This window comes from Erpetoichthys calabaricus, chromosome 3 (assembly GCF_900747795.2).
Source record: "Erpetoichthys calabaricus chromosome 3, fErpCal1.3, whole genome shotgun sequence".
In the NCBI taxonomy this organism is placed as follows: domain Eukaryota; kingdom Metazoa; phylum Chordata; class Cladistia; order Polypteriformes; family Polypteridae; genus Erpetoichthys; species Erpetoichthys calabaricus.
The window spans coordinates 65,406,039-65,432,290 of record NC_041396.2 but is presented as its reverse complement, the minus strand read 5'-3'; the positions used below and the strand labels follow the sequence as shown (position 1 = coordinate 65,432,290).

At 38.1% G+C, this 26,252-nt stretch overlaps 1 protein-coding gene across 2 annotated transcripts in view; it reads left to right on the top strand.

Moving 5' to 3' along the window:
• The window catches only part of asap2a (ArfGAP with SH3 domain, ankyrin repeat and PH domain 2a), a 220,762-nt gene that overhangs the window by 136,547 nt on the left and 57,963 nt on the right, over positions 1 to 26,252 (top strand). For both annotated transcript variants that reach the window (XM_028796885.2, XM_028796884.2), the window contains exons 3-4: positions 14,866 to 15,011; positions 19,668 to 19,742. In XM_028796885.2, the coding sequence (XP_028652718.1) occupies positions 14,866 to 15,011; positions 19,668 to 19,742 (221 nt within the window). The remainder of the gene's footprint in view (positions 1 to 14,865; positions 15,012 to 19,667; positions 19,743 to 26,252) is intronic.

Sequence of the window (26,252 nt, the reverse complement as noted above, 5' to 3'; positions counted from 1 at the left end):
GCTCCTGTACTTTTCTTGGCCTGCCAGACCTGGGTTTAACAGCAACTTTGCCTGTGGCCTTCCATGTCCTGATTACACTCCTTACAGTTGAAACTGACAATTTAAACCTCTGAGATAACTTTTTGTAGCCTTCCCCTAAACCATGATACTGAAAAATCTTTGTTTTCAGATATTTTGAGAGTTGCTTTGAGGATCCCATGCTGTCACTCTTCCACCTTAAATACCTTTTCTCATGATTGGACACACCTGTCTGTGAGGTTCAAGGCTTAATGATCTAATCCAACCAATTTGGTATTGCAAGTAATAAGTGTTGAGCAGTTACATGCATTCAAATCAGCAAAATTACAAGGGTACCCAAATTTTTGCACAGCCAGTTTTTTACATTTGATTTAATTTCATACAACTAAACACTGCTTCACTAAAAATCTTTGTTTGGAAAACACCCCAGTACTCAGATGTTTCTAGGAAATGAAAGGCATACCACTGTTATCTTTTTTTGTTGAAAGTAGAGTAAATTATTATGTAGGCTGAGAGGGGTTCCCAAACTTTTTCATATGACTGTATACTATGTACTATATGTACTATATACTCATACATACTGTACATATCTATATATATATATATATATATATATACTGCTCAAAAAACTTAAGGTAACACTTAATCATCAGTCAATTAAGCTTCAGGGATATCAGTCTGTCTAGTTAGGAAGCATAAGTGATTGTGAATCAACTTCACCTGCTAAGGTGCAAATGAAAGACAACCCCCAAGAAGGGAATGGTTTTGAAGGTGGTGGCCACAGACAATTCCTTTCTCCTTACTCTTCCTGACTGCTTCTTCTCTAGTTTTGTGTTTTGCTAGTGTCCTTGTCACTACTGGTAGCCTGCAGCCGATTCAGTTTGTACAGGTAGTCCAACTCCTCCAGGATGGCACACCTGTACGTGCTGTTGCAAAAAGGTCTCAAAAACATGTAGAGGATACCAGGAGACGGCATGTAATGAGAGATGAACTGAACAGGGCTGTAGAAGTACACCAACCCAGCAGCAGGACTGGTCTCTACTCCTTTCTGCAAGGAGGAACAGGAGGAGCACTGCCAGCAAATCTTTCCACAGCTTGGGGACACTGTTGCTAAAAGTTTGTCCGCCCATGGTTATTTTGTTAATAATTAAGATTTTTAGCAGGGTGATATCTTAATGCAAGCTCTGGTTAGTAACAATAATCATAATCACAGAGGAATGTTTCCTTTCTCCTTGTATTTTATGTGTGACCTTATTCACTCTTTAAGATCAGCAGCCATTTCTCTCCCAAACTAGATGCAATTTCACTGTTCACTGGATTCCATTTGAGACTGTTCCACGGCAGGTACAGAAATTGTACCTGGGTCAGGGTTGTGGACACTGCTGCCACTTTACAACACTTTGTTCCATTTTACACTGTTTTCGTGACCATATGTTTTGCCTTACTGTCTAACTTACATTATGTGCATGCATTGCTCATTCAGTCCTTGACTTACATCCCTTTAATCCCAAACTTAAATGGAAATGGTACAAATTGTGAGTTGAACTATGCCCTCAACAATTGCCTTTGCACATCCTCTGCCTCAATCCAGGTGTGTAGCTGCAGGCAAAGCCTTCTTTTGTATGATTGCACTGGTGACTAGTGTGGGGGTTTGTCTGCTTAAATGAGGACTGCACTTTCCAGTTTTATGTCTTTTATTGTCTGCAAGTATATTCCCATATAAAGTTTCCAAATAGAGATTAAACATTCAGTTCTATTAAATTTTGCATCCTGTAGCAGATAAGCGTGTTGTCCACCTCTCGAACCCTCAGGTACCACTCTGATGACCAGGTGAAAGTATAATAATATTTTATTATAATACTACACTGTGCACAAAGCACCCTCCACTCCACACTCATTAAACACAATACTCTCTCTATAAACAATACTCCTCCTCTCCCAGACACGTCGCCACCCTACCTCCCAGCTCAGCTCAAATGTCTGGGCTCACCCAGAGTCCTTTTAAAGCCCCTGACCCGGAAGTGGCTCCAAGCCAAACCCACAAGTCCGTTTTCCTTCCGGGTCAGGGCAAAGTCCTTTTCTTCATCCCGGGAGCACATCGCTTCTTCCAGTCACGTGACTGGGATGCACTCCCGGGTTATAGGGCAGAAAAGAGTCCATGAGGCCCTTCGCAGCGACTCCTGGCGGCCCCCAAGGTATCCAGCAGGGCTGTGTAACGACACTACAAAGTCCATGAGGCCCTGCTGGAACTCGGGGCACAAATATGCTGTCCGGAGGGCTCCTCCTAGCGGCCTGGGGGTGGCGACCGGAGTCCGTAGCCGGTCGTCTGTCACAATCCATATACTTTAATGTACAATGAAAATTATTTGCTGCTTGTCTCACAGCAGGCACAAATTAAACAAGGCGATTTCAATTACAAAAGCTATGTTAGATTAAAATGGAAAAAAAATCAGATATAAACATACAATATAAATTGGACAGAGCATGTCTTCTTGTTTGTTTTACAGTGTAGTTTAAATTTCTTCTGATTTTTTTAAATTGTGTTGCCAGTCACATTTAAAAAGTAAATTATCAAGAAGTAGACTAAATCTGAAGAAAGCAGTACAGCCAGAAGATCCATCTTTAGCATGGCACCACACAGTTTTTAATCATCATTTGAATAGTGGCACTAGGGTTTCATTGGTGCTTGTGTGGAAAGCAAGGCTTGTTTGGTTTCAGCCCAGGTAAAAACAGCAAAACCTCTGATGGGACTGATCCTTTGGCACTATATTCTAATCCTAAAAATCTAGTAGTGGTCTTGAACTAGTGTCACATAAGTGCTTCAACTTAAGTTGTAACTCATGTTTTCAGAACCAGGGTGTAAACTTAATGCAGTTGTAAATGCGTCTGTTTAGGTTGGATGAGAGCTAAACTGGATTTCATTTTTTAAAAATGGGTGGACTTGAGGGGCGGCACGGTTGCGCAGTGGGTAGCGCTGCTGCCTCGCAGTTAGGAGACCCGGGTTTGCTTCCCGGGTCCTCCCTGCATGGAGTTTGCATATTCTCCCTCTGTCTGCGTGGGTTTCCTCCCACAGTCCAAAGACATGCAGGTTAGCTGGATTGGCAATTCTAAATTGTCCCTAGTGTGTGCTTGGTGTGTGGGTGTGTATGTTTGTGCGCGCCCTGCGGTGGGCTAGCACCCTGCCCAGGGTTTGTTTTCTGCCTTGCGCCATGCGTTGGCTGGAATTGGCTCCAGCAGACCCCCGTGACCCTGTAGTTAGGATATAGCGGGTTGGATAATGGATGGATGGATGGGTGGACTTGATCTTGCAAAATGAATTGTTGAATATTTTTAGCTTCACCACACATCCCAATACTTGACAGTTTTTCATGTGGCTTTCGTTCAACTAAATCAAACAACAGTCACTTTCAGCACATGACTGAAAACAACAACAAAAGTATTTTAGCTGGCAACCTGTAGATGTTCATTGATTAAAAGTGATGCATGTCTGAATGCATTCTCTGTGCTTACATACCTTTTCGAGATTATATGGTAGCGTCAAATAATTTCATCCAGCTATCTGTTTTCTGAACCTTTTTATGGTTGTGGTGGGTGATTAGACAGGAGCCAGCTCTGGGGGACACGTCAGTCCAGTACAGAACACACACATACACACACACCCATTCTCATTCACACTGGGTCAATTTAGAGTCTGCAGTGAACCTGATCTGTATGTCTTTGGGATGTTGTAGTTGCAAAAACATGGAGTGACCGTGCAAGCTCCACACAGGCAATTACAATGTTGGGATTCACACAAATGCCCATTGAGCTTTGATCCGCTTATATAAAATGAAGGATGAAAATGAGCACATACCCAAAGTAGTATCTACTGTATATTTCTGTAAGTAAATACATAGAACTAATCACAACCAGATAGATCATGCTAGATTATATTGGAGGATTTTTTCACTCTTAAAGGAAAGAACACATGAGCAATGGCTGTAGTCAAAGTCCATTGGACAACAGCTCATCTCTTCAGGAGTGATGGGCAGAAAAGTTGTATGAAAGTTAACTTTAGGTGGACCTGATGTAGGGTGCATGGTTAATCCAGAAACATTTCCAGTCTGTAAGGATATCATCTTTGCTAATCCCTTTGTGTGCTTATGACCTTTAAAGATGTGTTAATCCATCCACTTTCTTAACACCAGTCTTGGACACAGGGAATCAAATCCTATTCTGTCAGTATTTAATATTTTCATCTTCTCTAATGGTGTCAATTATGAAGGTGTGCCAGGTGTGTTCATGACATCATTTCTATGTTAAGAACTTTTTATCTGAATTTTCACAACCTCTTGGACTCTTGAAAAACAGGTTATATTGGGTTTTAGTACACAATCGTATTGTGTCCCATGTTTAAAAATAGACTGCATACCTCACAAGTAACTAATCTGTTCCTAAATTTGCATATCTTATGCGATAAGTCCCGTGAGAGCCATTCTGAGGTAATTCGTTGTGTTTCCAATGTGTTTTGATTTAATTCCAAATCTACACACTTCAGCCTTGTAGTGCAGCTGGTGTATACAAATTTAAACCAGTTGTTACAAGTTAGCCAGCTTTTTTAAAGTTTTGTAACAGCTGATGTCCACCTGTTACTTGACTTGGGGGAACACAGGGTGGGAGTTGGAGCACTGAACATGTTTTGACTAGAAGTTGGTGGTCATATTCTGCTAAGGAATCTCATTGCCTTATGGTTTAGGCACTGCAGATCCAGCAGAGTCTTGCTATTTTGTCACACTTTGTGTGAATGAATGCAGTTCACTTTACTTGGTGTCCAGACTACATTAGGTATTGTAGAAAGTGGCCCAGACACAGACAGGCGGACACCATAGGTACAAAACCTAACACACATTTATTCATATTCCACTATTTACAAGGGCACACAGAACCCCAAAACTCCCACCAAGTCCAGGCCTCACAATGCCTCTCTCTTCTCTTCAGGCCGCCTCCACTCCTCTCCTCCCGAGGTCTGTCTCTCTTCCTCCCGACTCAAGCCATCGAATGGAGGGAGGCGGCCCCTTTTATACACACCCGGATGTGCTCCAGGTGCCTCCCGATTAGCTTCCGCTGGCACTCCCAAGTGTTGCGAAAGTACCGGCTGCACACCCAGAAACACTCCAGATGTCCCTGGTCTTCTTCCCCCCAGCACTTCAGGGCCAGGGCTCCTCAGGCATTGGGGCGCCTCCTGGCGGTGAGCACGGGCTCCTATAGGGTTGAGCTTCTAAGCTCCATTCCCGTGGTCCCCAAAGCCACCAGGGAGGTCGCCCCCTCGTGGTCTGGAGGAGGTGTAAGCCCTCCTCCGGTCCTTCCGGGCATCCTGGCTGGGTGCCACCCCCAGCCGCTTGCCACAGTATTATTATTATTATTATTATGTAATGACATGGCAATATTTAATATGTTACAACCACAATGACTAATTCAGGAATCAATAATTTGTAAAAATATTACTTTTCCTATCTTTAACCCCTTAACCGCCCTCTGCCGGATATATCCGGCATCGTAGCTTTAATGCTGACGCCTTACTGCCGGAATTATCCAGCACATTTGCCTGTGGTTATGTGAATGCCTGGCGCGTAGTATAACTGACAGTTTGGCGTGGGTATTATTACTACGTTGTATTTCGACAACTCTGCGCTTGTATTGGCCGATCACGTGATGTGATTCGAAAGTGAAAGCTGTGAATATGGCGAAACGTAAACTGACTTCAAGTGAGGTTTTGCAGGCGATTTTGGACAATAATTCTGATCATGATTGTAGCAGTTCTGAAGAAGATTTTAGCGACGATGATCAGCAACGTGCGCTGCATGATACTGTGAATGACGGCGCATCGGATGACGGCGATGAGTGGGTGTATCCCCAGCATCTCAACTGGACTGCTGCCCGAGGTGAACTACCTTTTCTGCATCCGTTTGAGGCAACGTGTGGCTTTACTGTTGATGTAAACAATTACACTGCTGAGCAGTTTTATGAGCTGTTTGTGTCACCTGATTTGATCAGACATTTTGCTCATCAGACAAATCTGTATGCAGCACAGTTTATTGAGAAAAATCCCAATTTACCTCCACATTCCCGTGTTCGTGCTTGGGTAGACACTGATGAAAACGAAATGAAAAAATTCATTGGGATTTTGATGTTGATGGGAATAATCAGAAAACCAGATATTGAGATGTACTGGTCTACAGATCCTATGTATGCAACACCTATTTTTGCAGCTATCATGGCACGTAACTGATTCTCTTTGCTGCTGAAATTCTTTCATTTGAATGACAACAGAAATGAGCCAGATAAGAAAGATCCAAACCGCGACCGCTTGTTCAAGCTACGTCCTTTGATTGACCATTTATTTGAAGCATTTCAGTTGCCCTACATGCCAGGACCGTCAGTTACAGTTGATGAAAGTTTATTGTTGTGGAAGCCTGAGAAAAGGTACATTTTGTGTTTTATTATGTGTTTGCCCATTTCTAGAACTTGCACAACATTTAGTGGTCAATACTGCTTGAATAAATGTAAAAAATGTAAAAAAAATGTAAAAAAGTAAAAAAACGAAAATTGTTCAGATTTCGCCTGGCGTGGGGAATATTTAGGGAGTTGGCGGTTAAAGGGTTAAGACATTGGTAGGTTGATTGGTGATTCCAAAATAAAACAGTTTGAGAAGCCCTGTGATGGATGCATGACCTGGATCCTGCCTTGCAAACAGTGTTACTATGATAGGCTTTGGCATCCTACAACACTGAATTGGATTGAGCAAGTATGAGAATTTTATTTTAAGTTGTTCGATGAAATTGGAATAAGTGGTTTTGAAAAATAGACCAAGTGATGTCAATTTTAAGGTTCTATAGCGGAATGCGCTGTTTGTTAAAATGACAGACTTGGGTCACACACCCCTATCATATACTTGTACAATTTTATTCAGAACACTTCATGACTCAGTATGTGGCATTTTTACCTTATATTTCCAAAGCTTGGGTTCAAACCCCAGACTTATAAGTTTGTAAAGTTTAGCCATTTTCCTTTATCCCAAAGGCAAAAGTTTTGGATTATAGCCAGTTTTAAATTGGCATTATCAACTTTACAAACATTGTGAGTTAACAGAAACTTAAAAAAAAAAGTGTCATGTATAGTTGATCTTGCTTTTTATTCTGCGTTTCATGGAAGTCAACAGACCTATCTTGGAACCCCAAAAGAAACTGCATGACCATACTAGATATATGTATTGTTTTATTTACATACCGGTATTTACATTCTCGTCAATGTAAATTTTTTTATTATTTATTTTATTTAGTAACTTTGTGGAATGCACAATAACAAGGAGCTTGTCAGACTGCACAAAAAAGGCATTTCATATTAACAAAATGCAACATAAGACAATTTAGATACAGTACTGATAAGCTGCAAAGAAATCAAGAGTGGGATGAGTTCACCTTAATTGAATAAAATAGGAACTAGCTTGGAGCAGAGGATAGTATGAGAGCATTCAGTGTATGTGCTGTGGGTACTGAAGGATCAGTTAGAAAAAAAGCAGTTCATGGTTGGCTCTAGCTTTAAAGCCAATGTTGCTATTTATTTTTAATCTTATTTAATAATTAATATTCAATTAACACTGCCTCCTACTTCTTGTTGGGACTGGGAGTTGGACACTTCATAACTATTAAGAAAGCAGTTATTTTGGCAATCTGGTATTTTAGTGCCAGATGCCCATAATCTGTAAAGTATTTTTGTATCTATAGTAAAAGGTTTCCTTTCAAGTAAACTTTAATAAATATCATGTAGCATGACCCTTGTTAATGTAATGATTGGAGAGTGAAAAGCAGAACAATAAATTGTGGACCAGTGTTTGAGATTTAAATCACCAAATTTTTTGGTTAAATCCTTACTTCAGGCTTACCGCATAACCCTGAGCAATTCACATACTGTAAGCTCTCTGTGCTACAACTTTTAAAAATAAATATAAACAATTATATTGTGAATTATCACTTAAGAAAATGACATTCACTGCACAAAGGGGCTATATGAATCAAGCATGGATCCAGCATCCTAGTTATGAATCCACATCTGGGTTTGTACATTCTTTAGCAGTTTACCTTGCTTCCATGTCTAGTAAAACAAGAAAAAATGTTAAAAACAAAACCAATGGTAACTCTAAATTGACCTCATGTTCGAAAATATTATTTTAATGCAATGAAAATGAAATTATAAGTTGACGTAATATAAAAAATACATAGTATTAAATGTCACAAAAAACTTTTGATCTTTCCATTTAATTGTTTATTTCTTTTCTTTTTTTTGGAATATTTTACTGATAGTTGTCATTTTGAGGCACAAGTACAGCAACTGTCCTGATAGTCCTGATGCAGATCCCAGTCCGGTTCCATACAGTATATGGAGTTCTTCCACATCCCAAAGAAATGTGTGTTAAGTTGATTAGTGATTCAAAATTAAAATGATTATATCCAGTTCTCATTGTTTAATTTTATTTTAGTTGGGGAAAAAAGCTAAGACAAAAGGACAGCAAAACACTGAAGTCTGTCTTCTATTTTTTACTAGGTCGATCTGCTGATTTCTCTCAGTTGCTGTTATTGTTTTGTGTCACATACTACAGTAATCCCTCGCTATATCGCGCTTCGACATTCGCGGCTTCACTCTATCGCGGATTTTTTATGTAAGCATATCTAAATATATAACACGGATTTTTCGCTGCTTCGCGGGATTCTGCAGACAATGGGACTTTTTACTTCTGGTACATGCTTCCTCAGTTGGTTTGCCCAGTTGATTTCATACAAGGGATGCTATTGGCGGATGACTGAGAAGCTACCCAATCAGAGCACACAGTTAAGTTCCTGTGTGGTGATTGGCTCAGCGACGGAGCACAGAATTTGATTCCGCTGCGTTAACCAGGAAGTCTCGTCTCGCTCATTCAGCATCAATGTGCTCCTGCTACTGCTTCAGGAGCCATGCCCAAGCGCCAACGGAAGATACTAACGATTTCCGAAAAGGTAAAAGTTTTCGATATGTTGAAGGAAGGGAACAGCTACACCACTGCAGGATGCCATTACGGCATCAATGAGTCCATGATTCTTTTTTATTTAAAAAGGGGGAAAAGAATATAAGATCTATGGCCACAGTGTCCTTTAACCAGGGCGCAAAATGAGTTGTAAGTGGATGTAATAAGGCGGTAGTCCGGATGGAATCTGCTTTAGGGATTTGGATTGAAGACTGCCGGAAGGACAACAATGGCGGTGCTACACAGTCGCCTGAAGATGGCTCCTTTAGAAGAGCTGTAATGCTCTCCTTTGTTGTGCAGTAAAATTAAACTCATCGTTATCGGACAAGTCGTAGTGTCATTGTTGGTGAGTAACACAATTAATTTTCTATGTACAGTACTTATTACATGTACATAGTTTAGTATCACTGTACACACATTTTACTGTATACAATTTTTCTTGCATTGTACGTATTTATTGCTAGTGGCCTGTCTGTCGTAATTGCTGTAACATATGTGATATTGGAGATGCTCAATATCTTTAAAATAATATTTAGGTTTTACTGTATATAAACAGTGTGTTTACATACATAATTTCAATGAATCTTACCTAATATGTAAGAGAATACAAAGGGTTTATGCTGTATAATTGTGCGGGAAATGTTTATAAGAGTGTGGGAGAGTTTGTAAGGGCTTAAAATATATAAAAATAACCATATGAATATGGTTTTTACTTCGCGGATTTTCACCTTTCGCGGGTGGGTCTGGAACGCAATCCCCGCGATCGAGGAGGGATTACTGTATAACATTCTCCAACCCGCTTAATCAAATACAGGCACATGGGGATGTAAGAGCCTATGTCAGCAGCAGTAGCCACAAGTAACGACGCCAGTCCATCACAGAGTCCACTCACACCACACAATATTTACTGACAGTGCGGCCATTTTGTAATCAGCCCTTAACCTAATCTGCATGCCTTTTAAGGATGTTGGAAGAAAACCTGCGTACCCAGAGGAAGACCCACACAGACATGGGAAGAAACTGCGAACTCCACACAGACAATGAACATGGATCAGTGAGGCAGAGGCACTTGGCTCTTGTCATGTACCAGTCTTTATCAGTCCCCATGAAATCTCACTGAGCACATTTTTTCCAACTTGGCTTTGTCAACATGTGCTTTTTTGTGCGTGCATTCATCCTGTGTGTTTTAGTCATGCCATGCTGGTGAAGGAATTCCTTTGCCAAAACATTCTTTTTCTATAGATAGCTATTATGTGTAGTCAATATTGAGCATGTTGTTTATAACAGTGACTTACTGAGTTTTTCTTTTTTGACTTAAATTTGATAGAAAGACATATGATAACAAAATATGATTGCAAATTAATTTGGTGATAGCCATTGCATTATTTGAAACTTTTCCTTTTGTTTTTTTTAATCTGCTTATTGTAAGTTTTTAGTTACAGAGCCATACATATTGCTTTTGGGTTTGGTTTGCAAGAGTTTTTAAGGTTATTTTTATTTTTAAGGAGCTGCCTGTGTTCTTCACACCCACTTTTTTGTCATCACACAGTAGAAAAAGCAGAAACATTTCTTCCAATTGGTTGCATGCAAATTCTGAAATGATGATTTATAGATCAGCCTTTTGTATGCACCATCAATAAACCGATTATTTAAAACTCTGTGTACTGTATATGTTGCATGTCAGTTTATGTTACTATTCTCCTTATTTAGAAAATGAAAATAAAAGCATAAGGTGATACATTTTAAGTAAATTGGCATGCATTTTAAAAATTAGACTATAATATAATGAGCTTTCATGATATAATGTAGTGATAATCACCTTGGCAGCTACTTCCAAAATATCTTCAAAATCGTTAAGAGGATCTGAGCTATGAAAGTAAATCACATCTGTCTCTTAACTGCCATCATTTTTGTCAGCATCCCTTCACCTTCTGGATGGTGAGCCCATATGGCAGCTGCATTCTTTTTCTTCTTTGGGCAGAATCCAGTATGAAATATGTGGGTAACCTGTCCACCAAGGGCTTATTGGAAACTCCCAGACTCTTTCTACTGTAAGAAAAATAAGTACATCACTTGGCTGGCCTGGACGTAACTTGGAATTCCTTGTTGTTGGAGATTAGGTGGCATGGTAGGTTCAGCTCAAGGGTCATGTCACCGACAGTTTAAAAGAGTTTGTGAATCTGGCTTTTCTGCTTTGCTTTGGAGTGAATGGGAGCTTTTTAACTTTTCATTGTTTATTACATTATGTAATGTAGGTGACATTTTTTCTAAATGCAAAGCCTTCTCCATGTTTCAGCTGACATTTTGTACATTTCACTTTATTCATACTGGTTGTGAAGTGTAAAACGCCATATGATATCTTTTCTGTTGTAACTATGAAAAAGGAGACAACAAAAAACAAATCCAACTCTGTAATGAGGCAGACTCACAGATGGTTTGTTTAAATAGCCTGGGACGTTCAAGCTGTTTTCCCAGGATAAAAATAGATTCAGACAAAAACATGAACACCTACTCTGCTTTTATTTCCAGCGAGTCAGCCCACTGCTGCTAAAAACGTACATACTGTACAAGCACTGTCTAAGTCATGGATCAAAAGAGCTAATATTACAAATGTCTGCTAATTAAGGTATTGGAGCTTTTCAGACTTTTTTTGTTTATTCATGCTTACAAGTGTAACTTGTAGTATGAAAATATGTTCTGCTTGTTTAAAGTTCAGTACAATAGTATGTGCCCCAATTGGATTTAATGAATCTTTGCATGTTTTTCTACATGGCGTATTAGCATGATTCTTACAAATCCTGTTTATGTTAACACTAAATTCTGTTTTATAAATAATTCCATCTTATATGCAGTGTGCAAACAGTAAAATGCAATCCTCTCCCATTTCAATCAGTCCAATAATTTAGAAATAGCTGTGAGAATGTTACGCTCTTGGACCTTTAATGCTGGCATGATGAAGAATCTTGCTGTCCTCAGAGATGTGCTGTTTAGAAGCCTTGTCCTCTAGGAAAAGGACAACAGAGTGATTGAATAAAGACTTTTGTGTCTGGTTGTATAAAAACACAACATGAACTTTATCCAATGTCAGGAATACTAGGACTTTCTCCTTTGGGTAGGAACCTGCTGGCACCCATAGCATGGTCAGGTTCAGCCTGAAGAAACCACATGGAGGTGATGTGTACAATGTCATTTATGTTACAAATGTGAGAGGGACAGATCTGGACAAACCAAATCTTGACCACTGAATTCTGGCTTGTAGGATTTGATGTGTCACTGTACTGGTGGGAAAGGAGCTATATCTTACATGAAAGGTTGAAAAGTAGATATCTAATATTGCATCGTCATACTCCAATTTATACTGAATGCCATCTCTTGAACCACTCTTTTCTGGAAGTAGTAATCTCTCTCTGTCTCTCCCCTACTTTGGAGGTTTCATCTTTTAGAGGTTGTTAGCAAGTATGGAAATACTTAAACACCTCTTGCTGGGTGTGGAGTAATTGATTGTGCTAGGGGCTAAGAGAGTTGCTTCAGTGCAACCTCAAATTGAACAAAAAATTTGGATGGTGTTTGTACTTAATAATTATTAGTAATGATTAACATACTGACATGCATACCACCTGCAGTCCTGCCAAATGACTTAGGTAGTATGCATGTCAGGATGACTAAAATTCATTTTAAAGCAGGGACTTGAAGGAATGCCCTTTCCAAGCTGATTTCATGCACTCTGTTATTACCAATTTTTTGTTCTACTTAAAGAACAGCTCTGTCGTTAGATTGTCTGTTACGAGGTTTGTGTTTAGACCCTCTAATTAAAGAAATAAATTTGCCATTCTGGTGATCACAGGTTGCTTGGTTTACTAGGACCATGTGTTAGCTGGACTGGCTTTAAAGACAAAAGCAAGTAGAAAACAAATGTCTAACAGACTCATCTTTTTAAGTCTAGTTCAACAGTAACCTTCTGAAAACTCCCAGTACATCTTGAGGGGGGTCTGTGTCATGGGGACTGAATAATAATTGTTCAGGACTTCAGTACTAGAGGTATTTGCATAGCGTTGTGGCCTAAATGGAAGTCAATATTAATCATGGCAACACTCTTTGGACACCAGAGGTGAGGGTAAACAGTCAAGCTAAATAAGGAGGACCTTCTTTCTGTATGATATTATCGGGATGGTCTCTGGATTTATACCAAAAAACCGCCGGATGCAGTGTTAGCAAAAATGGAATAGACTCTGGAAGTGTTTCATAATGTCACAGAAAAAGATGGCCTTGGACAGTTTTTAACCAAGCTATTCTTTGTTCTCATCATGGGTGATATGATATTAATCTCCATTGTGAGAAGGAGGGTGGACCACTTTAAAGAACTCTTAAATCTGACAAAAGTTCCCTCCTAAGAACGAACAATACAATACAATACAATTTATTTTTTTGTTTAGCTCAAAATCACACAAGAAGTGCCGCAATGGGCTTTAACAGGCCCTGCCTCTTGACAGCCCCCCAGCCTTGACTCTCTAAGAAGACAAGAATAAACTCCCAAAAAAGCCCTTGTAGGGAAAAAATGGAAGAAACCTTGGGAAAGGCAGTTCAAAGAGAGACCCCTTTCCAGGTAGGCTGGGCGTGCAGTGGGTGTCAAAAAGAAGGGGGTCAGTACAATACAGTACAATACACAGAACAGAACAAATCCTCAATACAGTATAAAAATAAAAAAATTAGAAGTACAGAGTAGAATTTAACAGTAGATAATATCACATAATATGATTTGGATTTGTTTAGAGTCCTGGAGACCTCATTCATCAAGCTGCCTCCAAAATTTGGCCATTCCACAGCTGAAATAGCGCTAATCCGATGAAAGGATCCGATGAATATCAAAACATCTGCTTGAATCAGACTAGTTGTCTGTACCTGATGTAAATTCAGTATTTTAGATTTTTGTAGTGGCAAGGCTAAGTGAGACTGCTGGCATTGGTTATTGTTAATGTGACTAGTTTAATGTGCCTTTTCAGTGTTCAGGGTGGGATATTTTTATCTGTTTTTAGAAAAGGCAAGTAATAGTGTATGTTACAGGGTGCCACACTCTGCAGCCTGTCTTGGAAAGCCACTGCCAATGGGTGGTCAAACCTCAGGTTAAGTGTTAGCTAAATACATTCCATCTTGGCTGAAGAACACTGGATCAACACCTCATCTACAATGTATTTGAGAGTTTTCTTTGGGAGACTGCCACTCCTGCCTAGGCAAAATGTTGGTAGTGAAACCCTCAATCTGCATCCTCTTTCTCACATTTGGCCACCAACATTATACAGTAGGTACGCAGTAGTAAAAAAAAAAAAAAGATGCAGAAAATGTTGTTCCTTTGTTCCACTGTTTGATAGAGTTGGCAATCGGAAAAGACGTAATGAGAACAACTCATCTTTCCGTGACCAAGATGAGTTAGTTTGTAGTGAGGATGGTCCCATGGAGAATTCCATAAAATGTACACTAAGCATAGCCCATTAGAGGAAGCCTATGGGTTTCTGTTTCTATGTTGGCCCGGGAGCAGCTTATGGCTGGAGAAATTTCCTAAGGTTCAGGAAGTCTGGCCTGATTTGGTTGGCTTGCTGCCACCATGGTCTGTGGCAGAATTGACAGATGAAAAGTGATTACACTTCATAAAGGGGAGATTTTTCTGATTCTGTTTCACATTGTTTAAAATTTTGAATCAACATTAACTTATCACCATGTAGTAATTTAAAACTTATCTTTAGTTTAAGTGAGTCGTATGTATTTCTTCTGTGCAGTGTAGCTAATGTTTTTATTGTTTTCTTTGTTCCTAACAGCACATGTGGAAAACGAAGAACAGTATACACAGGCCTTGGAAAAGTTTGGAGAAAACTGTGTCTACCGAGATGACCCCGATTTGGGCTCTGCTTTCCTCAAGTTCTCTGTGTTCACAAAAGAGCTGACAGCCCTTTTCAAAAATCTGGTAAGAATGTGACACTCCCGTAGAGGCTGGATTTAATCAGAGATCACAGCCATCACAGATGAATTCAGCTCCTTGTCAGTTCAACTGTTCTATTGTAGCATTCAATGAAGAAATTCTATTTTTTTCTTCCTTTCAGTGGTACTCTTTTCATTTTGATCATCATCAGAAAATGCTTTAACATTTCATTATCTGAATGGATAATGCCATCTTTAGGTTTGGAATGATGCAGTAAATAAAAAAAAAATAGAAAATGGAGAAATTAGCAGATATTTTCAATGTAGCTTTGCCTCCACTTTAATAGATTGGCTCATTTAGTGGACTGTCAACTTAAAGGTTCATTTGATAAATATAGTCTTAATACTGAGAGATGCTGTTTTGTTCTGTTTTGGCTAAAAGTCATTGCATTTTTAATTTGATATGATTGATGGTGTAAAGTCCACTGTTTTTAGTTGGAAGGCAAACTGTGTGAAGTAGATATTCAAATAAAGCTATTTTACTGAAATGCCTCACAATAGTTAAATATATATTTGAATATGTATTTTTATATTTGAATTTCAAAATGGTATTGCTCCTCACTTGATGATACTTGCTACCTCTAATATTTAAGAAGTGGTCTCTTGCTATACATGCTCAGACACAGATTGGGTGGTCTGTGCCACTCTTCGTTAAGTGCAGGGTAGCTGGACAGTGGACTATTTAGTTTTAATAAGAAACAGATGTTCTTTAACAATTAAACACTTGGGGACTATTCATTTGTAGGCTGTGGAAAGATAAGGGCAGAGGCTTTAGAAAAAAAGCAGTAAGACTTGTTTAAGAGTGCAAATTAAATAAATATAGTAAAAGCAAACGCCCTCCCTAAATTAAGTGTCTGAGATTTTTGGAAATGGCCCTCCACCCTTTAGTTAGAATTAGAAGAGCAAGCTGTTGCTAGGCCATAAGAAGTTAATTCAATACCATTTTCCACCTAAATAGTTTAATCTGGCATATGTGCACTTGACAGAATCCACCTTCTATATGTTTAATTTCGATACCTTGCCAGAATGAAGACAATGCCTTTTTGTATTCTTTTAAGTTTTGTGTTCTTTTTAAGTTTTAAGACAGTGTAAAACAAAAACACTTTGAATTCTTGATTAAAATATAACTACCTACCTGCCAGACAGAAAGGTGCAGTGGGCAATGCACTGGACTAAAAATCAGATGTTTTCCAATTCAATGCCTGGCATCAGCTAATCATTTAAACTGCCTTTACTTCAGCAGTGAAAAAAGTACCTGTCCATAATTGCAATGTATCGTAATATAATGTAAACATCCATCCATCCATCCATTATCCAACCCGCAATATCCTAACTACAGGGTCACGGGGGTCTGCTGGAGCCAATCCCAGCCAACACAGGGCGCAAGGCAGGAAACAATATAATGTAAGCATAAGTTGCTTTAGAGCATCACCAAAATGCATAGTAAATAGGAAAAAAATATGGATATGAGGGAATATATAAATGTTGCCTTTATAAGTTTTTTTTGCATTGACATAGAGTAACAACTTGTAAATGAAAAGTTGCTTTCTGGCACAATTCACATATAATTCACCATCATATATAATGATAATGCTGTTTAAGCAGATTGGCTAGTGACAGTGGTTTGTGTACATAAATGTAAAAATCACAGAGAAATGGGGTTACATGACTAAATAAAAGTGACTTTAAAAATGAAGTGGCAGTCAGTGCCAGATGTATTGGGGATAGCAGTCCCAATATGTTTTTGACACATGGCTGTGTCACAACTCTATTAAAAATGTGCCATTAAAAAAGGTGGCAGACAGGAGCTGACCTGACTTGTAAAGTAACACAGTCAGCCAGTTAAGAGCCGAATACAACAGTGGTCACAGGAACTGTTTTGAAGTGGGTAAACAAGATTTTTTTTTGGTCCAATAGCAACGTACTTCAGTCAGTGATGTGCTTCCGGCCATCCCACTTGAAGGCAGAATGATGTACTTTACTAACTCTGAGTGAGGCTCTTTATGTGCCTGCACTGCTGTGGGCTTCTATTTTCTTCATGTCCCTCATTTGAACACCTGAATGGTCCTGAAAGAAGCCTATCAGAATGACAAATTTTTCGGAACATGTCAGAATGGGGTATGGCAGGTAATCTCTCAACCAGCATTTGTAGCTGACAACAACCCAGGGAGACCAGAAATTGCATAAAACAAAGGGTTTATTATAACAAAGAGGCAGTAACTTGACCCATAAGGAACACTTTAATAAACAATGACAAAATGAAAAGAAGGGTAAAATAATAAACCCATTACTGTCTGGGACTGACTAAACAATAAGTCTCCTGATTCTTTCGGAGGGTGATTGGCCCACTTTCTTACCTTTATTTTTCTTCTTCTTGTACCTTCCACACTCACCATTTGTTTTTTGACCTTTCTTCTTCCCAAAAGGAGAGTTTTTACTTCCAGTGATTTTCCCAAGTCCAGGCACTCCTTTCTGGAGTATGAAAGGGCTTTTTGAAAGACCCTTGGGAAGTCCTTCAGGAGAACACTTCTGGATCACTTCCAGGGTAGAAAGACCCCCAGGGAACTCCTAAGGCCAACTGACTAGAAGTCTGGCTAGCAATCCCATGATTTTCATAAGGTCAACCACAGTTTACCTGTCCATTTCTTTAAGATGACAGGAGGTTGGTCTTTATGCTACTACCTATGTGTCTGGAAGTTTCCTAAATATTCCCTCAGTATTACTTTGTGCCCAGGGAGCAATTAAGTTCTGGACAGTCAGAAAGTTGAAGCACAGCACCATCTGTTGGTGCTTATCTAAAGCCACCAGCCTGACTTTTTCCCTATATCACCTCATTTATATTGTGTTTCCAGTCCCTAACCGTTCCTCTTTTATGCCTGTTAGTAGTAAATAGACACTTTCACTTACATTTGCAGTGGATCTGCCAGTACCAACACCTGACATTGGTGGAATAGAAAAGCTCTGGGGAATCTTGGTTCCTGCTTATTCATAATGACATGAGGAGCAAGATATGGTAAAAACCCTTCGATTATGTGTATCTATGGAATGGTTGTGTGCCCATGTGACCATTTTTAACAAGTTTCAGAACAAAGATTTTTTCATTTAAAAAATAGCCATTCAAGAGCATTGGAATACAAAACAGAAAAAGAAACATTAAGAACAATGGGGAGGCATTTATATATATATTAAAGATAACCTAGAGAATATTATTTGGGACTTGTGGGTTGTTGGTGTTAAGTGAGAACACTTAGCAAAGTGTACAATAACTGTAGCAAAACATTATCAATGTTTTAAATTGGAAATTTAAGATTAGATATAGGCCGCTGATTACAGTCGGCGAGGTAGAAGAAACAAAATGAAGTTGCCCTTTAATGTAACAAATGGCTGCAATGCATGTGTGTTTGTTTATTTCAATTGAGAGTTGCAAAGCAGTTATAAAAATAAACAGAACAAATAACACCTTTTTGCTTAACTAAAGAATAGTTGGCTTTTGCTACCATTAAAAATAACTCTAACTTTCATAAAATTTTTCCTGTTTTGTATAACTTTTGAATGTTTCTTTACAAAAGTAGATAACTTGCCTCATCAATCTGAAAATGAAAAATTACTATTTTTTGTGTTTACGATTAATTACTTGCATGTATTGGCATGAAGTGAACACTTATAATAAGGAACAAGAAACTCTGCTTTGGAGTCCCCTTCCACCGCCATATACTTCTGACTTAAGACACTACTCTATAAGAAGTTATACAGAATAACACAGCTGGGCATAATTGAAGGCTGAAATGGCAGTTTAGCCTTAACTTGTAATAACATTTCTTAACATTTAACCTCTCTGCTGATTTCAAGAATTAACTTTGGCTATAATAAAAAGCATTCAGATGTTGGATGCTGATGGATGGGTGGATGGATGGATGGATGGATGGATGGATGGATGGATGGATGGATGGATGGATGGATGGATGGATGAGGTTGAAATTGGAATGTTGTTTATTTCAGTCCCAAAGCTGAAACCGGTATTTGATTATCCACTAACATGGATGATAGATCTTTCCATTCATCCATCTTCCTAAGTGATTTCTCCATTGAAGGATTGTATGAGGCTGAAACCTGTTTGGGCAGCATTAGCTATACGGAGCTCTTAACCGTAGATAGGATGCCAGTCAGAATATGCTCCTGCCATGTTAAACTGAACTGGATTATAAGGATCTGATGATTAATGGAAGATTTATTTTGAAAATGTGAGAATAATATAGACTGTAAATTATAATAAGCAACTACATTTTGTCTCCAAATGAATTTGATGTCTTTAAGTTACTAGAAATTATTTTATTATTGCAGACTAAACTGGGAGCTTTTTCATTTAGGCCAAGATAAAAACCATACCTACAATATAAAATTATAAAGGGTGAACTTTTGAAGTTAATGATAAGGAAAATTTGCCTGCCATAGCAAAAACTGAACACCAACAAAATTATCACGAGCTATGTGCTTTCCTTAATCACTTCAAATTGTTTTTGAATGGTACTTAATGGGCAAAACCACCTTTTGCACTAAGGAAGCACAGTATAAAATGGAGGTTTCAACTGATTTTTTGAAGGCTACAAGATGTGTGGTTACATATTGTATTTTTTTTTTGCAGTTTCAAAACATGAACAATATCATTACATTTCCACTGGATAGTCTTCTAAAAGGTGATCTGAAAGGCGTTAAAGGGGTAAGAAAGTTTTCTTTATGCATAATTTGAGGTTTTTTTTTCTTTTTTACACTTCAACATTTTTTATAGTTTAGTCTACAATGAATAAGCTCTGCTTTCTTTTCACAGTATAAAATCGCTATTAGCTCCCAAGCCCCTTTGCCTACATCAGCACTTGAGGGCATTAACTTTTTTGAATTTCAGATTTGATTTTGATATGTTCATTATGTAGATGATGAGGGTTATGTGATGCTATGCATTTTTTAAACCAAATGAAGTTTACTCTATTGGAATGTATGGTTCCTGTCTGTGTGTGTATGTGTGTTTTTTTTGTTTTTTTTTTTAAGACATAAGAATAGTTTCTTTGGCTATCAAGTTAGGAAGCGTAACTACTTCCTTATTGTGATGCTTGATTATAAAAGAAAAAATCTTTCTTGCTCGCTGAAGATGACTGTTTTGCTTAGTGTGTGGCTTTGAAATATATGAATCAATTCATCTCCTGTATTTCAGTATGCAGTCCTTTGCTTCTTGTTATTGAGGAGGACTGTAGTGCCATCAAAATTTTACAAATTAATTAGACTATTAACAAAAAATCTATGTTCCAGTTTTTGGCATCACAGGAAGCCAGAACTTATCTCTGTAGCATTGGGTAAAAGGCAGGTACAGAGAACCAACTCTGAATGGGACACTAGTCCATCAAAGTGCACAGTTGAACTCACACCAAAACACACTCAACAAGTGGTCAGTTCAGAATCTGAAAGTAGTCTTCACACTTTTGGGTTAATGGAATTAATTGAAGTACCTGAAGAAAAGCCCACAAACCCAAGAAAGGATGTGTCTACTCCACACAAAGATGTGAGTCAGTAGCACCAGCCACAGTGCCAGTGTTTTGCCCTTTCTATAGATCCTTCCAAATTCATTGTTCTTAATCTTGGTTTTCAAATACAGTAAATGTATATTTTCCTCTTCGTCTCTATTTTGTACTGGTGCCTTACAGACACAGTAATTCTTAATAGGTTTTACTGTTTGAAATGTTTCGCTTTCTTTAACTTTTTTTTTTTAAAGAAAGTTTCATAAGCATGATACAGATTATTACCAAACAGCAATTTTCAGTTCTTGATAAGTATTCTTATTGCAGTTTTTCTGAGATTTTTGCTTTGCTTGGGCCACTCCAGTGTGGTGTTCACTTGAAGTTTTGAATCACTGACCTACTGGAGTATAGATCTTTTTCCAGTTCATTGATGTATTTCTGACTGCATTGGGTTCTGAAGATGGTTTATTTTTCTGAATGTATTTTCCTGTATATCTCCACTTGTCTTAATCTCTGTGATGCTGCTGTCACCATTCTTCATATATGATATGGTCTTAAGAGAATTACGTACAGTATTTAGAGCTTAGATCGGAAAGGTCAGATTTGGTCTCATCAGACTACAAAGTAATTTTCAACTTAATTCCTGCTATTCATTCTGGTAAAATTGAGATTTTCCTCCAGAAAAAAATCATTTTTCCACTTCCTTAAGAGCACAGATTGTGTGAAGCCCCTGTTTATTAAAGGTTACATGCTTAGAGACAGAATCATTTTGAGGCCAGTTCTACTGATAATTATATCTTTGCCATGATTACTAGATTTATTTCAGATTTCATTTTCTTGTGCTTTTATGTTGATTTTAGCATGTATTGGAATTTTTTCACCTTGTCATTCTGAATTAAATGCTTGAGAATTCTATATTATTCATCCATTCATTAATTTTCTAACCTGCTTAGAGGTTTCATGTATCTGGTCCAAGTCCCAACAACAGTTGGTAAACATTTGAACATATCCTGGATATAAAGAGAGTTTATTGCAGGGCACACTAACCCACACAGAGCCAATTAAGATTTGCCAATTAAAGATGGTGGTAACACAAGGATAACATGCAGACTTTACAGAAAAAGTGACCGGACCAATTTTACAATTGTGTGATAGCAGTTAACCTCTTTGAAACTATGCCACACTTTAGATGTAATAAAGTTATTTCAGAACCTATAAAGCAAAACACAGCTTAATCCATGGAGATTTGCAGTGGCTACACTTTTTCACAGTACCATTTGTGTGAGGAGACCAAGTTAAATGTAAATTTAAACTGCAGTTTGTTTTTGTGTGCTTTGCCAGAAAATTGAGCAAACAGGACTTGTTGTTAAACATGGCAAGCAGACAGAAATAAATGTCTGTGAACAAAACATTCTGTTTTCCATTTATTTACAGTTTTTTAAACAGACAATCAATTCGGCCAAATGGAAAGAGAGCAAATCAATGTAGTCTTGAGAGAAGCAGTACGTTCCTTTTCACTCATACCTTTGTGTTTGTTGCAGATTGGTGGCTTTTAAACACCTTTCTGGAAAGAAAAAATGGACAGAATAAGAGCTGAAATGCTTTTCTGCTATACACTCTCAATTGTAAAGTGCATATTTGATGACTTAACCACTATAAATTATTCAGTATTCACAGACAGACAAGACATTCTGTTGCAAAACAAACAGAAATGTTGTTTGATTGAAAGATGTGGCCCTGTACACCTCTGAGACAGGAGACTGGTACTATTCCAGTGGTCACAATTTTGCCTGGCTTTCATGTCCAGAGCCAATTAGCTGATATTTCATTATTGCAACTTGAAAATCCTGTATTTGTCCAAAAAGCAGCAGTTGTTTTTTCCCCTTTTGTTGGAAATATAAAAAAATAAAGTTACTTCCCACCAACAAGGCAAAAGAAAATGATTTATGGTTAAATGAATATCCTTGTTTACATTATATACTTGTGGCCAGCCATAATTTAGATGTCAAAAAACATCTGCTGTTTTTCTCTTGGCTGCTTTTTTATCTGTTCAAGGAGGCTACATTTACACTAATGTTCTTTTTAATTACCGTTTACAACAGCCCAGTTACTAAAGATAAGTCTGCATTCTTCCATTTATTGGAGTAAGTAGGGAGAGCCATTGAAAAAAGAGGCAGAGTGAGTCAGGCCTCATCTTATTTTAATGGCAGGTCTGAGTAACTGTGTAGTATAAACTGGTTCAATGCAATAGCCCATTCCGGAAGGCCATGAATTTACTGCTTTTTTGGCCTTTTTTAAGCAGTACTTTTTAAATAAATAGGACTTATTAACCAATTAGTAAGCATTTGGATTTTTGTCATCCTTCTGTAAAACAATTTCAGTCTGAACTGTTTTTCCACAAAGCAATGAGAGCAAAACATCAAAATGTACTAGTGTATTCACCGAAAAGCCCCAATACTATTAAAAAATCTCATAATGTAGAATCTGATTTAGTGTGATCTCTCTTATATCAGAAAAGAACACACTCCAACAGTAATGTGGAAATTTAATGTGCAGTAGAAAAAAAAATGTACAATTTACAGTTACTACTTATATGATCTAAATATGTACAGTATTAAGAGGGTCATTGAAGAGGATATGTAGTATTGCGTAGAAAGTGAAAAACAGTCCTATGCATCAAAATAAAGGCCTGTGTTTTTGTATGTCTTTTTTTCTTAGCGCTCTTCTGCGTTGTGCCCATTACTGTCGGAACTGGCTGTAGTAATAGTATGTATTTCTTTGTGAGTTATTCGTGTAGATGATGCAAGTTGCAGAGAAAGCCCACAATTTATGGGTTAGCCAGTCCCTCAGAGTGAGCTTCAGGGGTGAGACTAATAACATACAAACTGCAGCTTGCTCAATGCCTAAGTACATCTTGCATGTTTTTTCCATCTGCTTAGGCATTTCCCACAGGTACTCTGAATTTCCTCATATTTCTTACCAATGGTTGCGTTAATTTAATTGTTGAGTTTACATTGCCCTGATGTAAGTGACTGTGCCCTGTGAATGACTGAGACTTGTCCAAGATGGTTCTCTTCTTGGACCCAATGCTGTCAGAATCTGCATAGACCCCCACAATCATAAAATTGAATTAATGCAGATTCAATTAATGGACAGATGATTTTCAGTATTTGGAAATACTAAACAGCAATATGTATAACTATCATGCAATTTCCTGACCAATGTATTCATTCATCCTTCTGTTTTATAATAGATATCCATCCATCCATTGTCCAACCTGCTATATTCCTAACTACAGGGTCACGGGGGTCTGCTGGAGCCAATCCCAGCCAACACAGGGCACAAGGCAGGAACCAATCCCGGGCAGGGTGCCAACCCACCGCAGGACACACACAAACACACCCACACACCAAGCACACACTAGGGCCAATTTAGAATCGCCAATCCACCTAACCTGCATGTCTTTGGACTGTGGGAGGAAACCAGAGCGCCCGGAGGAAACCCACGCAGACACGGGGAGAACATGCAAACTCCACGCAGGGAGGACCCGGGAAGCGAACCCAGGTCCCCAGATCTCCCAACTGCGAGGCAGCAGCGCTACCCACTGCGCCACCGTGCCACCCTATAATAGATATAATCCAACTAATTAATTAGCAAAAGTTTCAGCATTAAAGATATATACTACTCTTAGAGTACCTTTTTTAACTAAAGGAATCATTACACTTTAAATGACAACCAGCTATAGATATTGAACTGTTCATTTTGGTTTACTATCACAGTGGAGTAAGATATTTATCTTTTAAAATGCTGAATCAATGAAAATCACCTCTAGTCCAAACCAGCTTGTCTTGTTCATGTCCTGTTGTGCTGGAATTGCACTGATCAGCAAAAAGACAACAGTTGGCACGATTACATTGCTTATTTTTGAGACTGTTGATAAAATGTGAGACAAAAAAAGATTTGGTTGTATTTTTTGGAAAGAAATTCCATAAATAAAATGACGTAGTAGTAGTAGTAAGTATTAAAATGAAAGAAAATGTATCATACATAAACTTAATTAACTTAATAAAAGTTTGTCTATCATCTATGTTGATTAGCTCATGTAAGTGAAAAAGTTCAGTGTACTCTGTACATGTGACAATAATGACCCTATAACCCCTCAATGCCCTGGATAATAAAAACCTTCTAGATTAAATTCAGTCTGCTACTAGCCAGGGCTAGATAGGCTACAAAATGTTGGTTGTGAATAAATGAATAAACTTAATAGGTTAGCAGTTAAAACTTTAATTTCATTCCAGAGTCACGTCTTAACTGGAGCATGCTGCTTTGTGTTTTGTTCATCTGCATTTTTTAACACACCCTCTGCTTTCTAGCTTGTGGTGATGACCTTTAGTTCACTGTCACTAGAGGCATGCTTCAGCTATAATATTTCTGTTATTTATACTGGCCTACAAAACTGACTCAGCACTCTTGTTACTGACTCACCATGCGTACTGTATCTCTTGTCCTTGAACTTTGCTATTTTTCCTCATGTTTTTACAACAAATATTCCTGTCATCCCATTTTGTAATAGTTGTTGCCTGATTCTGTCTGTTGCATTTGTTTCTTGCATATCGTGAAGCTGTCATTTTTTATGGTATTTCCTGTTTTTACCCCAATTAGTTACTGATCATTAGCCAGTTAACATCATCTGTGATTACATCTTCTTATTCTCCAAGTAAAATTTTCCACATATCCACTAGCACACCGATGAGGAGTACGTGTTGAGTGACCAAGAGGGGTGAAGAGGCAGACACCGGACACAGAGCGTTTCTGGCTGAAGTTTTTCTGTCAGTATCTTAGTATCTTTAGAGAGAGTTCCTGTTATAGAATAAACCTTTAAGAAGGTGTCATAGCTCATCATTTCCTGCAATTGTTTATTACTCCTGCAGGGTTTCCACAAGCAGCATCTTTCAGTTTATAATCATCACAGCTGATTGAATTTCAGCATTGCCACATTTTAGGTGTTGAATTAAAACACTGATGAAATTGATATCTTTTTTGTTCAAGTACATTTGAAAGATCAATCACTAACACTGTTGCTATATTCTTGTCATTTTTCTTGTAGTATAGTTACCAGTAATGAATATGCGAAATGAACAGCCAGATTTAGGGCTTTTTTAAGATAAAGGGAAACTGACTAAAAACAGTCTTGTTTGAATCATGCTAAGACAAAGAGGGAAACATTGCATTCAAAGGTAAAAATGCACTAGAACATATTGTAAATTTAATCATAACATTAAAGTAACAATTCCACAAGAAAAGGAAGAAACAAAAACAATGCAGTGAGTTTTTTATTTATTTATCTATATGTGATACCTCTCCTTGGATGAAAACTATTATTATGTAAAGATACAAAATGTTGGTGTACTTGTGAAAAATAAGATTATTTCTAGTAAATTAGTAAAATTTTCCATAAGCCACCTTGGTAATCATCTCCTAATGAGTGATAAGTGTCATATCCAAATCTTATTCTCAACCCTAGGTGGATGTACGACCCTAGCAATATACTTCTTTTCATGACCTTCACCTTCTCTTCCTTCAGTATATATGCGTGTGTGTGCATACAGTGGTGTGAAAAACTATTTGCCCCCTTCCTGATTTCTTATTCTTTTGCATGTTTGTCACACAAAATGTTTCTGATCATCAAACACATTTAACCATTAGTCAAATATAACACA